The sequence below is a fragment of the Pelophylax lessonae genome, assembly GCF_965119305.1.
Source record: "Pelophylax lessonae genome assembly, chromosome: 8".
In the NCBI taxonomy this organism is placed as follows: domain Eukaryota; kingdom Metazoa; phylum Chordata; class Amphibia; order Anura; family Ranidae; genus Pelophylax; species Pelophylax lessonae.
The window spans coordinates 223997645-224014279 of NC_138775.1; the positions used below are offsets into that span (position 1 = coordinate 223997645).

The 16635-nt window shown below is 41.8% G+C and overlaps 1 protein-coding gene across 1 annotated transcript; it reads right to left on the reverse strand.

The window, feature by feature from the left end:
- Window positions 1–2515: 2515 nt before the first annotated feature.
- On the reverse strand, window positions 2516–7943 carry RGS16 (regulator of G protein signaling 16). The gene is made up of 4 exons (XM_082266587.1): window positions 7626–7943; window positions 6919–6980; window positions 4477–4643; window positions 2516–3167 (listed from the first exon to the last, which is right to left on the reverse strand). The coding sequence occupies exons 1-4, from the start codon at window positions 7772–7774 to the stop codon at window positions 2970–2972; spliced, it is 576 nt and encodes a 191-aa protein (XP_082122713.1). The 5' UTR covers window positions 7775–7943; the 3' UTR covers window positions 2516–2969.
- Between the last annotated feature and the right edge of the window lie 8692 nt (window positions 7944–16635).

Here is a 16635-nt window from a genome sequence, read left to right on the forward strand (position 1 = left end):
GTCTGGGCAAAAAAAAGTTGGTACATTTCTCTAACCCTTGCTTTTTTTTTCACGGGTGTTGTCAGAAATTCAGTGTGCTTTTAATTTTATGTGTACTCTTCCTGTGCTGAACTGAAATTCTGAGTACTGTTTTCAGCCATGCCCGGTTCACCTATGGGAACTACAGAACACCTCCTCTATGATATGGAGATGAGATACAGCTGTTCTGTAGTCCTAGTATACTTCCTGCCCCAGGGGGACAATGCTGGTGCTCCAAACTGAGATGTAGTAGAGTTAAGCCTTGTACAAGCTACTAGTTTTTATTTTCATTCACCCCAGTGGGTTGATTGAAAAAAAACTGACAGCTCAGGTCAGAGCCGCTGTACTAACAATCAGATGATAGTACAGTGATCTCTCCTGCTGTGCTTTAGTGTTCTGACAGAAGGACGGCCCCTCGCCAGAACACTCGGCAGACCTTTTTCGATTGTGACCCTTCGACAGAAGCTGGTCCAATGACTGGCTTCTGTCAGACCGCTGCCATACACACGGGCCTAATGTCGGCCGGTTTCTATTGAACCAGCCCATGCCGCCCAACATTCGGCCCGTGTGTACTAGGCTTCGGTAAGCATTGTCACCCCAGCGCAGGACATGTGTTCTTGGCAAAATCACCAGATTAAAAAAAAAAGGAAAAAAAGACTGCAAAAAGAAAACTAACACAGCCATCACATCCAAGAAGTGGTAAGCTGCAAAATAAAATGCTTTTTTCATAGGTCCAAATATACTTTAAAAATAAAAATAAATTAATAATTAAAAAATAAATGAAAAAAATAACCACAATTAGTTGATTTTGATGATTGGTATGACTCCTCTAAGGCTCCGTTTCCACTATTGCGACTTGTTGTGCGACTTGACACATGTCAAGTTGCACAGCAAGTCAAAAGCCATTCATTTCAATTTGGCCGGTTCTAACTGCTGCGACTTGAGTCGCAGTGACTTGAAAAATAGTTTTTGCACTACTTTTGGGCCGACTTCAGTGCAACTTGTCCCTCATAGAAGGAAGGTCGCACTGAAGTCCCCAGAAGTAGCCGCAAACAAGTCACACTACAGAAGTAGCGCGACTTTGTAGCCGCAATAGTGGAAACGGAGCCTTAACTGCGGCTCTAAGCTGCAAGTGATATATGATCTATGGTTTTGTCATTGCAAAATGATTACACAATTTGGGTGTTAGGTTAACTCATAATAATAATCAGGGCTTTTTTTCAGCGGGAACGCAGGGGAACGCAGTTCCGGCACCTCTAGCACTGAATGTATTTTATAGCAAGGAGTGCTGGGGTGTGCCTGAAGGTCTATCGATGCTGGCTGCTGGGGGATCTATTGTCACTGGTGGGGATCTATCTTTGTGTAGGGGTCTACTGTTGCCAGGTACGTCTATTGTGGCTGGTGGGGGGTCTTATTTTGCTAGGGGGTAAATTGTTGCTGGGAGAGATCTATTGTTCCTGGCTGTTGGAGTGTCTATTGATGCTAGCTACTGGGAGATCTGTTGTTGCTGATGGGGGTCTATTGTTGCTAGGGTGGTATTTTGTTGTGGGGGTCTATTGCTGCAGGAGGGTCTATTGTTGCTGGAGTGGGTCTATTGTTGCTGTGGTGGGGTCTATCAAATTCCATACAAAATACTTAGTAGCACAAATGATACTTTGTTCTGCATTCTCTAAAAGGGGCTGTACTGGAAGGGGGGTAGGGGGTGAAACCTAGGGACCCTGCTCAAAGGTGGGTAGGGGGCAAAAGACGAAGGCTGACCCAGAAGGTGACAGTTCCTGTACCTATTCTCTGAGAAAAAAACCCTGATAATAATAATAAAAAATATATATAATAATAAAGATAAAAATATTAATAATGAAACAATGCATTTTACTTTGTTTTTTTTTTCTTTTTTAATTGTTTATTATTTAAATAATTCATATAAATTAACATATCAACATACTAACATGAATGTATTTTCCAGAAATACAATGTCCTTTTTGTATCACCACATAATAAGTTTACAAAAGCTGCCCAGCAACATTTTAAATAAATTGAACTCAAAATGTGAAATATATACAAATATATATATATATATATATATATATATATATATATATAAATATATATATATATATATATATATATATATAATGTGATTTTTTAGATATATATTTACGTGTACTTATGTATGCTGCAGGTGTTATTTGATCAACACCAAGAGTTTTCTGTGCATTTATCACCTAGTTTTCAGCGGGGTCAATTCCCGCATCCAGAATACTGTTGACAAGTCTCTGCAATTCCTGTTTGCCAGAGGAAAAAGACCGGCTAGGAATGTGTCACATTTTTTTAACATTGTACTTTACTTCCCCCCATTGTTCTTTGGATGTCATAATTATGAATGGATACTGCTTAAACACTTGGCATCCATTGTGTCCCAGGTGAAAACTCATTTCCAGACACTTGATAAATTATCTACATAGCAACAGTAAGAATAACAGACTTTTTCCCCTAGCTATAGGAAAAAACTACAGCTGTGGGAGGAAGTGACACTTAGCAGCACAGACACATTGCACAAACATTAGCACATCAACTAGGAATCACACCATTGTGAGTTCTAGTCTGGTACAGAGATTCTCTCATGCTATCTCAATCCTGTTAACGTTCCCCTATGAACATAAAAGGTTACAGGAACTTGTCTGGGCAAGCACAGTCGTATCATAGCACCATGACCGGTGTCAAGGAAATTTTGTCGGACTAGAACTCACTAATCCATTTCTATACACTGTCTTCTCTGTTCTACTGTCTTAGGCCCATCTACACGGAAGGACCTTGCTCAAAAGTCTTCTGAACCAGCACCCAGACTCCGGTACACACATGGTGGTGGGGTGATGTCATGAACCTGGTTGTAGATCAATGGAACTGAGCTCTGGTCTCAATGTCGTAGCTTACTCCAAACACTTGGTCTTCGTTCATGTGAAGGAGAACTTTAATTTCTTAATAGATGATTGGGTCAGCAGTTGCTGGTAGATGGGGGATTTTAGGAAGCGTGGGTAAGAGTCTTTTTCCATTAGAATACGGGTCTGTTCTTGGGCAGCATCAAAGCAATTACGGCAGGCGACTGAAATTTTCTGACGTGTGTGTTCTCTGGTCTGATGGTCAATGTTTACCTGTGTAGACAAAAAACAATGTGGGCAATTAGCTTACCATCTAAACACCAAAAGCAGGCAGAAGTTTCAAGTATAGCTAAGGCAAGTTAGTTGGATAAGGCGGAGGCAAACTTGAACACTTGTCAGGTTTTAATTGCTGTTTATGCCTTGGTTAGGGAGATTCACCCTCTCTATTTGTCTTGTTTACCATTACCATCGAAAGTAAAATTGAAAAAAAAATCCCAAACTTTGGGTTTTCACCAAAACAGGATCACACTCATTTCAGTGGGGACACTAGTTTTGGTGACCCACTTAGAAGAAATTTCCTCTCACTTCCCGTTTTGACTATCAGATAGGTAGTAAAGGGAAATCTCCCCAAAGAGACATAGATGGCAAAAAAAAAAAAAACATCCTTACTCTATCCAAAATTATAAAAATAGGTTTTGCCTTTAGTTGGTACAAATGTAACAACTACGGTATCTTTTTTAATGGACAGCAACCTAAAAAGATTACAGAATACATTTTTTTTTTTGCTAAGTTGATGACTGTTCCCTGTCTTTTTTTGGGACCTGTGAAGTTGCCCTTGATGTAGGGTTTAGACCCGGTCCACACTGGCGAGACTTTTCAGGCGACTTGTCGCTAAGTTGATGACTGTTCCCTGTCTTTTTTTGGGACCTGTGAAGTTGCCCTTGATGTAGGGTTTAGACCCGGTCCACACTGGCGCGACTTGTCAGGCGACTTGTCAACCTGACAAGTCGCGCTCCCTCGCAGTCCATTGACTGCTACAGGACCCGTTCTAATAGGAGCGACACAAGTTGCTCCGACTTAGAAAAAGGGTCCTGTACTACTTCGGGGCGACCTCGGAGCGACTTGCATAGACTTCCGAAGTCGTGGTGCATGGGAATGCACAAGTCGCCCCCGAAGTAGTACAGAGTCGTGTCGCCCCAGTGTGAACCGACTCTTAGGGTTTTTTATTTATACAAAGGTATTTTGAAAGAACTTGTTAACCAAAAATTAGAAAATGGCTCCCTCAGCTATGGAAAATGCTAAATATATTTATGCATTTTAAGACAGATTTGAAGAAACGTAACCACGTAGGCTTGGTTTTCTTTTAGAAGACTCAGTGGACATTTTCCTAGCCAGTGAGTTATTCTTAATTAACTCTGAACAGTCTCAAGTCTCCAGGGCATTGTTTAGACTGTACATGCATAATGAGTTGCATACATAATGAGTTAATTCCATTTAAAACTTTGGATGTCTGACCCCTTGGAATCCCAGCTGTGCAATGTATCTTCTTATCGGAATGCTAAATATAGTAAGCACTGTTTACCTCTCGTGGGGCTCCAGTCTGCAGGAATTCCTGAAATATGCACTGAGCTTTGGCAGGAAGCTTGTTGGATGAAGGCGTCTTCTTGTATTCTTCACAGGCTATCCAGAACTCTAGATTCTCCTCGCTGAACTCTGTTTTTAGAAAGGTACGGAAGGCTGAGAGCCCATCTGTAGATAGGATAAGATGCAGAAGTTAAGAGGAGCCCTTCACAAATCTTCTCTCACACTCAATTAACTTCCTATGGAGAGCCCACCATGCTATTTAAAGTGTATCTAAGCCAAAACCTTTTCTTATGCTTTCGATAGAATAACAAGAGGTTAGAACCTCTGTCATGTTTTTATTCCTGTTTTTGTCCCCGTTAGGAAGATTTGGGTTCTCTGGTGACTGTTGTTACTGGGACTGTAAGTGGGGGAATAGAGAGGAATTTTACTATTTGGGACACTTGCACTAGTGACATATTTCTTGGACATTAAAAACCCATTGAAGGCGCCAACCCAGTGTAAGTGAAAAAAAAACTACCAAATACCTGCCATCCCTTGCATTTTGCAGGGTGTACATATATAACAAACAGGTGAGTATACATCAACTCCCCATAAATAACATGAAGTGCAAGAGCAAAACTGAATAATGAATGCAAAATGTTAGCACTTGATAACCAAAAATATATTCATAATGGTGACAGTCCACTAAAAAATAAAGTGCCAATAATCACTTTATTTTTTAGTGGACTGTCACCATTATGAATATATTTTTGGTTATCCAGTGCTAACATTTTGCATTTATTATTCAGTTTTTCACTTGCACTTCATGTTATTTATGGGGAGTTGATGTATACTCACCTGTTTGTTATTTATGTACACTGGAAAATGCAAGTTATGTCATAACAGCGCCTTTATTCGAGATTTCATATTTCTTGGACATGTTTCTTCTTTCTGTTGTGTCCACACAACTAAAGAAATCTACCCAGTGGGATGGTTTTTAACCATCCCAAAATAAAAGAGGTTTTGGCTTTATATACGGTATATAAATATATATATAGATATTGATCCTTTTTCATGCATTTAAGTATAAGCCAACCACAATGTTCTACTTACATAAATTTTATGTATTTTGAATATTTATGGGTTTCTTTTGCCTCCTGAATACTATATATATATATATATATATATATATATATATATATATATATATATAAAGACAAGGGGATTGCTGCACAAAACTTTAATGGAAAAGAAGAAACAATACAAGAAGTTACATTGTATTCAAGGTTGAAAGTTTCGGGGCTAAACAGATAACGCCCTTCTTCAAAACCGAATACACGTTATCTGTTTAGCCCGAAACTTTCAACCTTGAATGCAATGTAACTTCTTGTTCTGTTTTTACTTTTTCATTAAAGTTTTGTGCAGCAATCCCCTTGTTTTTTTATATATATATGGCACTTGGGAATGCCTGATTGCTTTGCATTGATGCTAAATGCCATAGTGCACTTCACCCTCAAGAATTTGAATACTGTATATATTTATATATATATATATATATATATATATATATACACACACATATATATATATATATATATATATATCTATACTGTGTGTATATATATATATATATATATATATATATATATATATATATATATATATATATATATATTGCATTGTAATGGTCTGAACAACATACTGTATATTGGACTTACTAAGACTTTATCAAGACTGCAGCAGATGGAATCAGGAGCAGCTGTGCATGACAACCAATCAGCTTCAAGCTTTTATTTTCAAAGCTTAACTGAACAAGCTGAAGTTAGAAGCTCACTTGGTTGCTATGCAAAACCGCTGTAGATTCTGTATGCTCCAGTTTTATTAAATTCTGCCAAGGTTTTTAGGAGGCAAATGAAATATAAATACATAAAAAATAAATGTGATTAGAAGACTGTGGTTGGCTTAACCCTAAATGCAAGAAAATAGGTCACTACTTTTTAATACACAATATAATAAAAATGTTCTGACATACAAATAGACTGTTTGACTTTAGTAATATTAAACTTAACAAAGAGAGCATGATAGCAACCCTCTAAAAATAATTATTTTAACCATTTTCGAATTGGTGAAAAGTGATTGTTGTCTGAGTCACAACAAATCGTTACTGCCTTGTTAAAAATCCTACCTATGTTTTAATACTTTTCAGTTCCTGCGCTCTTTTGGTTAGTGCATATGTAGCCCCTTGCATTCTCTCCCCTATAGATATGTACCCCCTTGCATTCTCTCCCCTATAGATATGTACCCCCTTGCATTCTCTCCCCTATAGATATGTACCCCCTTGCATTCTCTCCCCTATAGGTATGTACCCCCTTGCATTCTCTCCTCTATAGCATTCTCTGTGTTGCATCTCCCTATGCACACCTTTCATAACAAATAAAATATTTACTAAACCCGTGCTCACCTTTGCTGCTGAGGAGTTGATTGAATGATTCTTTCCACTTCATGACCTCCTTCATGCAGCTTCTGCAGAGATTAGAAAATACGATTTTTATAATTTCACATCCTTCCTAAATGTTCCATAGCAACAGATTTGGTCTTGTTTATTAATGCAAACCTCTCTGACCCATAGCAACCAATCCAAAGTCATTATTCACTTACTCATCTAGAATAAATGCATTGCCTTATTAAACCTGTCTATAAATAGAAGGCACATCGCACCACGGCGTCACGTCAGAGACAAATGTGCGATCACAATCTTACAGGTGAGATAAAATGTTGCAATAGCAGCCTGTCAGCGCATAATTTAAAACCTGTTTCTAAAAATAGACGCAGACCCTGTATAGGGCAATTTTACCAGCAAAAATATAAAAAAAAACATTTTTTGCTTTATTTTTCAGTGTTTGATTTAGGATTCACCCCAAATGCATCTATGGGGGAGATATACTAAACAGAATCTGGTGCAGCTGAGCATAGTAACCAATCAGTTTATAGCTTCAATTTGTTTAATTAAGCGTTGACAATAAAAGCTAGAAGCTGATTGGTTACAACGCACAACTGCACCAGCTTCTGTGTGCACCATTTTCAGTAAATCCCCTATATGTAGGTTTTCGATTGATTTTTGAACACAATAGGCAAAGAATCTCCGAATGGGCGAAACTCTTGGCTTACCTCTGACCGTCTTTCTTTTTGTAAAAGCCCGATGGCACCAGCTTGTGCCCAACGTCTACTTTGTGAATTAGGGTGCTGATCGACGATCGCAGGTCCTTAGCTTTATCACACAAAAAGGCGTCAGGATTGAGGGAATTCAGATACATCATTGTCTTGCGCTGAGTCCTATGTTGTTCGGCGTTCCTGCCTCGGTTGGTAAGCAGCAAGAGTTTTTCAATAGGGTTCCTTGCAGAGCGGACGGCTTATCGTTCCAAGGGAGAACAATGGGAGTCTGCTAGTCCTTTGTGCATGCTTTTTGAAACTGGTTCCAGAATCTGGCATCCTTCCTTTTATCTGGGAGCGTGCAGATTAGTACAACCTCCCTAGGAGGAGGAACACAACGTGACAACCATGGGAGGGAGAAGGGACAAGAGGAGCAAACCTCCTCCAGCTGTGCCAGGGCAGACAGTGCTGTCTTATTATGTGACGAGCTGACATTCTGTATTTCTTACATTTAGCTGTTGTGGATCTATTGTGATCTATTGTGTTCGCATAATAAGAGGAGCACAGCGAAACCGTATGGAGCCCACTGCTGACAAATAAAGATATGTAGACGCAATCACCTTACCGCTCAACAAACAGGGACGTTTATCCAAAGAGAAGAACAATCCCTAAAACTCAAATGTCATCATACAGTATTTCTCTTTACCTGCTGAGCCTCTGATAACAGGAAGTTAATGCGGCTGATTATTCTTTCAGCTTTCTGCATTTTAGCTCTTTGATCTTTAAAGGGAAACTATTTATTTGTTTGTTTTTTAGCTTTTTTTTTTTTTTTTTGTGAACATTCTTAATTGGATATAAATAATTAGATCACTTTGTGCTTGATTTTAAAAGCTTTTTTTCTATGTACTGTTTGTAATTATATATGTACATGAGAGCATCTATAGTTACTCTTTATACATACTGGCTTTTTTCATGCTTAAAGTGACATTGATGTTTTTTTTTTAGTGTGTTTGCAGACCTGCAGTAATGAACTACAATCCATTTAACCTTATTTCCTATGGATCACGTTCAAATCTGAGCAGTTTCCTGCAATGTGATTTTTGGAAAGGTGCAGAGACTTTTTTTTTTTTTTTTTTTACACAGGCAGCACAGAGCGTTTTTGGCTCCATTGACGTCATTAGAATCATAGCAAAAAGGAATACACATGCATTTTTGATTCTTTTTTGATGTTTTCTTGCATGGCATTGTGTTTTAAAAGCTTTTTTTCTATGTATTGTTTGAAATGATATATGTACATGAGAGCATCTATAGTTACTCTTTATACATACTGGCTTTTTTCATGCTAAAAGCGACATCAATGTTTTTTAGTGTGTTTGCAGACCTGCAGTAATGAACTACAATCCATTTAACCTTATTTCCTATGGATCTCATTCCAATCTGTGCAGTTTCCTGATTTGTGTTTTTTTGGAAAGGTGCAGAGACTTTTTTTTTTTTTACATGCAGCACAGAGCGTTTTTGGCTCCATTGACGTCATTAGAATCATAGCAAATAAGGAATATACATGCATTTTTGATACATTTTTGCTGTTTTCTTGCATGGCAACAGACTTTTCCTCCTGACACAAACACATTAGGGTTGATTTACTAAAACCGGAGAGTGCAAAATCTTGTGCAGCTGTGCATAGGAGCCAATCAGCTTCTAACTTCAAGTGATAATAAGGCTGGCCATACATTATACAATTTTTTTTTTTACAATTTTCTGTACAATTTTCTTGAAATTTACCTTCCACTATGTAGTACGAAGTTCAGGGAGATGGGTGTTGGGCGCTACTGACCAGAAGGGAAATCCACCAAAAAGGCACAAAGGATGTCCAATGGGTCCTCTTTGTGAACTGTCCAAATGGCCGACATACAGGGTAGCACTGGTGGTAAAACTCGGGAAATCCCGCTGGCAACAATAGAAAAGATAGCAGGCGCCACTTGTAATAAGCCAAAGATTTATTGCACAACAACAATGTAGTAACTTACAGCAGAAGCAGAAGTAATGTCCTAGGAAGCTGGTCCACGGAGCTGGTTTGACCGGAAGCCGCAATGGAACGCAGGCTAGCCGGAAGTGACGTAACGCGTTTCGGAGCATGCGTACTCGGCTCCGTCTTCAGACGTCACTTCCGGCTAGCCTGCGTTCCATTGCGGCTTCCGGTCAAACCAGCTCCGTGGACCAGTTTCCTAGGACATCACTTCCGGGCTGGAGCACGGCCGGACTAGTGAGGACTAGACGCTATGACATGGAATGTGGATTGATGCTTATTCCACTGTAAGTTACTACATTGTTGTTGTGCAATAAATCTTTGGCTTATTACAAGTGGCGCCTGCTTTCTTTTCTACTATGTAGTACAAAGGCCTGCCTAAATGGATACAATTGAAAGTGTTGTTTAGTTTTGACCTCATATTATGTGGTTTGTGGTAAATCTAACAGAAAATGAATGGCCAGCCTAAAGCCCCGTACACACGCGTCGAAAATTGGCAGGGAATTTTCGTCCGACGACCGATCTGCCGATTTTTGGCTTGTTAGTATGATGCTTCCGACAACCAACTCCGACTTTTCGGCCGAAAAAAATCTGGTGTGCAGACTATAAAATTTTTGTTGGCCGTCAACGGCCGATTTTTGTGCAGTCAGTACAGAATTCAACAGGGAAAAATCTGATGAGCAAGTCTGGGCATGCTCAGTGAAAAAAGAACACAAAGAAAGCAAACCAACACATGACATCACTTCTGAAATAGCTTTTTGTTGGGCGAGAAAATTTGTGTGCAGTCTAGGCACATTCCAACCAACAAAACACCACTCTGGACAAAAGACGGAAGATCAGTCGGCCCGATAATCGTTGCGTGTGTACGGGGCTTTAGTCTCAATGCACACTAGCATTTTATTTAAGCTCCTTGAAGTTGTTATTAGCATTTTTTTCTGCTCCTAGAGGCTAAATAATGTCATCCTATGTGTCAATGCACACTACTTTAGACTGTTAGCGTTTTTAAAGCTTCAGCGTCTAGGAGCAGAAAAAAATATATTTTGTTTTTTGAAGCGTTTTTCCAGCAGAAAAAAAAATGCTAAACGCTGCTAAACGACTCTAAACGCTACTAAAACGCTCCTAACAGCTTTTTTTTACGCTTTTTTTCTTCCCCCATGTACTTTAAAAACGCAAATAAAATGTAAATTTTTCTAAAAGCTTCTAAAGGCTACTTAAACACCACTACAAGCTGGCACAAAAACACTATTATCAGCATTTTTCACCCAGCGCTTTTTTAACTACTTGCCGACCCCCTGCCGCAGATATACTGCGAACTGCAAACCTGTATGGCGGTACGCGGGAGTGATCCTGGGGGCGCGCATGCCCACTCGCCAGTGGGGAACCCAATCTACGGGGCCGGCGGCCGCGATCGCTCCCCGTGAGGAGAGAACGGCGGTCTGCTGTTGTTCTCTCAGCTATTAACACAGAGCTCCTGTGTTCCTCCTATTTAGGAACACAGGACTCTGTGTTGATTTCTCAAGCCCATCCCCCCCACCATTAGAAAACACCCCCTAGGCATACATTTAACCCTTTGAACGCCCTTGGGTTAATTCCTTCCCTGCCAGTGTCGTTAGTACAGTAACAGTGCATATTTTTTAGCACTGATTACTGTAATAATGTCACTGGTCCCCCTAAAAAGTGTAAAAAATGTCAGTTAGGGGTCCGATCTGTCCGCCGCAATGTCCCAGTCCTACTAAATATTGATGAACACCGCCATTACTAGTAAAGAAATCAAAATAAATAAAAATGACATAAACCTTTCCCCTTGTTTGTAGATGCAATAACTTTTGCACAAACCAATCAAAATTCTCTTATTGCGATTTTTTTTTACCAAAAATATATAGCAGAAAACAAATTGGCCTAAAAGGATGAAACAATTAGATTTTTAATTTTTTTTCATTGGGAATGTTATATAGCAGAAAGTGAAAAATATATATTTTTATTTTTTTCAGAATTGTCGCTCGTTTTTTGTTTTTAAGCACAAAAAATAAAATTCGCACAGGTGATCAAATACCACCAAAAGAAAGCTCTATTTTTTTTTTTTTTTTTTTTTAATAACAAACATGTTATACTTATGTGATTTTGCACCAAGCATCCCCAATCCTCCTCTTCTCGGGTCCCTTGTTGGTGCTCCTGGCCGCTCCCTCCTGCCCAGTGCCCCCAAAGCAAGCAGTTTGCTATTGGGTTCACCTGAGCAGGCTCACTGCTCCAATTGTCCCTTCGCACTTGGAGTGTGGCTTGGCCCTGCCCCCTGTCTCTCCTCATTGGCTCACTGGCCATGATTGACAATAGCTCCCGAACCTCCCCTTTTCCTCTTACTTCTGTTTGTTCGGAAAAAGTAGTACATGTTAGTTGCTCTCGAGTGCACTAATCTACTCAAATGCCCCATCCCATAGTCCCTATTCCATCTCAGGAGCACGTAAGAGAGGGTGGCTACATTGCTACATACCAGGGGCGTAACTACAGGGGTTGCAGGGGTTGCAATTGCAACCGGGCCCAATGCTCCAGGGGGCCTGTGTGGCTCTCCTGTACACCTGCATAGGAGGGGCGGCGAGGGAAGCATGTAGAGAATCACTGTCTCCCTTTTCCCTCCAGTAGCTGTAGGAGGAAAACGGAGGAGATTGGTTCTGCTGTATGCTGCCCCCGCCACTCCTCCTATCCAGTTCACTTGTGTTCTGCTGTCTCTGGGCCCCTGTGTGCTCCCTGCCCCCCCCCCCCCCCCACTGTGCTCCCTCCCCTCTCCTGCCAGGTGCTGTAGGGGATGTGTCACAATAGAGAACCAGGAAGGGGTCGGTAAATATGTAATTTACCAGCTCCTTCCTTCTCTAAATGGACAGAGTCATAGTCAGTGACATTGTAAAAAAAATAAAATAAAATGATAAAAAATAATACAATTTAAATACCAAAAAATCTACTGACACCAGTGGGTGAACTTCCAGGATCGCAAAGGTCTCACTTGCAACCAGGCCCTGGCATTCAACCACCGTGGGGAGGCCCCAAGATGGCAGGAAGGGGGGCCCACTGCAGAACTTGTGAAAGGACCCCGCTGTGGGACCTTAATAAAGGGCCCTGCAACGAGAGAAAAGAGCCCCAGGATCAGTGGGAAGCCCCAGGCTTGAAGGAAAGGGCCCCAGCCGGGGGGGGGGGGGGTGGGCCTTCATGGCTTCTTGCACTGGGGCCCTGAAGGTTCTAGTTATGCCTCTGCTACATACAGTGGGACCATGGAGAACATATCCACGCTCTAACAAGAAGTTGGATCACTGCAGAAGAAAAAAGGAATCTGGAGATTTGGAGGAGGCTGGGAGCAATAGAAGGCACTTTTTGAGTGAAGAATACATACTTGGATAGATTTTTTTTTTTCTTTAGCTGGTCATATATACGTAGATTCCTTTTGTTCAGTCCCACTGGACAATAAAAATCTATTGATATTGATTGAGGAATTGCCGCTGCCGGCTTTTGTATTCAGCGGTTGCTGAATCCCCAGCAGTGGTCTCGTCTGATTGGATGCATGCGCGGTTCAGCTGAAAAGTGTGAAGGCCCCTTTCACACTTGTGCAACTTGTCCTGCGACTTGGGACTGCAAAGTCGCATGACAAGTCGTACCCCATGATTTCCAATGAGTACTGTTCATTTCTGTGCGACTTCAAGTCGCAACGACTTCAAAGTAGTCCCTGCACTACTTTGGTCCGACTGTAATGCGTTTTGAGGTCCATAGACCTCAAGATCACACAGGCATTGCTTCAAGTCCAGTGAAAATTTGCGGCAAAAAAGTGTCGCAAAATTGCGCGACTTTTAGGTCGCACAAGTGTGAAAGGAGCCTAAATTCAATGGAAAGGTCAACTTTTGTTGAGTGGGGGGGGGGGGGGGCAGCCAACGGGGACACCGACAGCTCAAATTTTGGTCAATACACCTGAATGACAAACCATGTATGCAGGGCAGCCATCAGGGGGGCACAGCCCATACACATGTAAGGGGCCCAGGCGTTCCGAGGGGCCCGGCTGCCCTGGCCCACACCAAGGAGACCGAGTAGTTGCAGCTGCAGTAACTAGCAATTGCTAAAGCATAGCGACTGCAGAGTAAGCCAATGCAGCTGGACGGATGTCTCTTTGCTGGATTGCGTTGACTCTTAAGTTGTAAGAGTGTTAAAATAGAAGTGGGTGCACTGAAGGACTCGGTGGGATGGCCAGTGGGTGGATTCGGTGGGACGGCCAGAGGGCAGGCCCTGCGGAATGTTGGTGGTCAGGCCCGGTGGGGCACAGGCCTTAAGCTGTGTAAGGGGCCCCAAAATTTCTGATGGCTGCCCTGCATGTATGGCGCCCTTTGAGTTATTTATATATTACAGCTATTTATAGAGCACCACAATTTACGTAACACTTTACATACTGTACATTCATACCATTCCCTACCCTCAGGGAGTTTTTACAGTATTGTGTCCCTACCCTCACATACAGTGCATACACATCCTATAACCAATTTATACAAGAGGCAACTTATCTACCAGCATGTCTTTGTAGTGTGGGAGGAAACCGCAAAATACCTGGAGGATACTTACGCAAGCACAGGGATAACATGCAAATTCCATATTCATAGTGTCTTGACTGGTATTTGAACCAGAGACCCCAGTGCTGCAGGGCAGAAGTTGATTGAACCAATAGGGGCTCATTCAGACCACTAGTTATGGGCAGATAGACTGGAGCTGAACTCTGCCAATGGATGCAGCAGCATTTGTGCTGTGGCCTTGTACAAGCTGGATGTTTGCAGCGACCTATTTGTGAGCAGTTAGAAATGTTGACCCTGGATTCAAACTTTGAACCAAAGGCGTAACTAGAACCTTCAGGGCGCCGGTGCAAGAAACCATGAAGGGCCCTTCCCTTCAAGCCTAGGGCTCTTTTCACTCATCCTGGGGCCCTTTACTCTCATTGTGGGGCCCTTTATTACGGTCCCACAGCAGGACCCTTTCACAAGTTCTGCAGTGGGCCCCCTTCCTGCCATCTTGGGGACTCCCCACAGTGGTGGAATGCCAGGGCCTGGTCGCAAGTGTGACCTTTGCGATCCTGGAAGTTCATCCACTGGTTTCAGTCGTTTTTATTTTTGGTATTTTAATTGTATTATTTTTTATCATTTTATTTTATTTTTTTACAATGTCACTGACTATGACTCTGTCCATTCAGAAAAAGAAGGAGCTGGTAAATTACATATTTACTGACCCCTTCCTGGTTCTCTATTGTGACACATCCCCTGCAGCAGCCAGAAGGAGAGGGAAGGCAGCACAGTGGGGGACCAGGGCAGCACACAGGGGCCCAGAGACAGAAGAACACAAGTGAACTGGATAGGAGGAGTGGCGGCGGCAGCATGCAGGGGAACCAATCTCCTCCATTTTCCTCCTGAAGCTACAGGTGTACAGGGGAGGCGCACAGGCCCCCTGGAGCATGGGGCCCAGTTCCAATTGCAAGCCCTGTAGTTATGGATGATCAGTGGTCCTAATCACATCTAATTGCTTGGATTGAGCCATAATCTGTCCCTAGGGTGAAGGTCCCACGGGTAATCGTTCCCTGTGCTGTTGCGTCCACTGTCAGCCTGTCATTGTTTTGTGTACAGAATGAGGAAATTTAGATTTGAAGGACTTTAGAGGTGCTCATGGAACTCCACCACCACAAGAAATTAAAAAATGGGAAAATTTCCCCTACAAAGTTTATTTGTATAAATCACATTAAAATCATACAACTTTTTTTTTTAAATATCATTGCAAAACAAAATAATCTTTTCCTCCACCGCCTCCTGGCCCTTTAAAGTGTTACAAAAACCCAGGACCCCACACTCGCTATATATGGTTTCCTGCAGTACACAGAACATGGAAATGCAATAGTTTTAGTAAATACAAACTGCTAAATACCTTTTCTCATCAGCAGTATATAGCAGTCTTGTGACCTCTATCTGTGTCCAGCCAAGCAATGGTTAAAGCTTGTAGGAGGAGTTTTTATTCTCCCATGATTGTCCGATGAGGATGCAGGACCCCTGATCCTCTGACTGGACAATGCTGATTGGCCCTGTTCTGATCACATGCACCCTCCAAAGGAAAAAAAAAAACTTGGTAGCAATAGAAACCAAATTGAGCATGTGCAGCTTTCCCCCAAAGGCTTTGTTCTATCAGGAGATGGATTGGGGACAGAGGAAGAAGGGGAGGATCAGAGATGACAGGATCAAACAGCCTTTTTACATAATGCAGAGGATAAAGCCCTTAGGTTCCACAGTGAATAGAACAAGCAGGAGGTTCTAAATGCCGGGAGGCGGAGGCAGGCATTCCGGTCACGTGACTGCTGTGATTGGCTGTCACACTGGTCACATGATTGGAAAGCTCCCGATCGCAAGTATGCATCGGAGCTTTCCGATACCCACCGGCAACTGTGCAGGGAGCCTTCAGGGCACGTGCTCTCGGCACAGAAAGATGTTTACCAAGCCCATCCGCCGAGAGGCCGTAATTGTAGATATTACATAATCATAAATAACAATTACCCCCAGTATACTCAGACTGGGCAACAGCCCTTGCATTTTGTAGGTATAAGCATATAGTGGAAGCTGGCAAATCATGTCTCTACGCATTTCATTGGAATTAGGACCTGCTTCCTTAGAGAACCAATGGAAGAGATACAATGTGCAGTGTTTACCTAATGATATATACCTGTATATACCTGTGTGTATATATATATCTATATATTTTTTTTTTTTTATTAATCCGCTGTCGTGCAAAAACCAAAAAACGGAAAAAACATTAAGTGAACAAAAAACGTGCATGTGTGTGCTTTAGATCCCCGGGGTGCAAGGCTCCTGACAGGGACATGGGGTTCCGATAGTCTGCCTAGCCAGAAGGCCTGGTAGACCTCGTTCTTCGAGGTTAGCCAAAGCTGACCATCGAATACTGGGTGAAGAAGCCCCCCTCCCCCCCCAAGGGAAGGGCAGGAAGAAA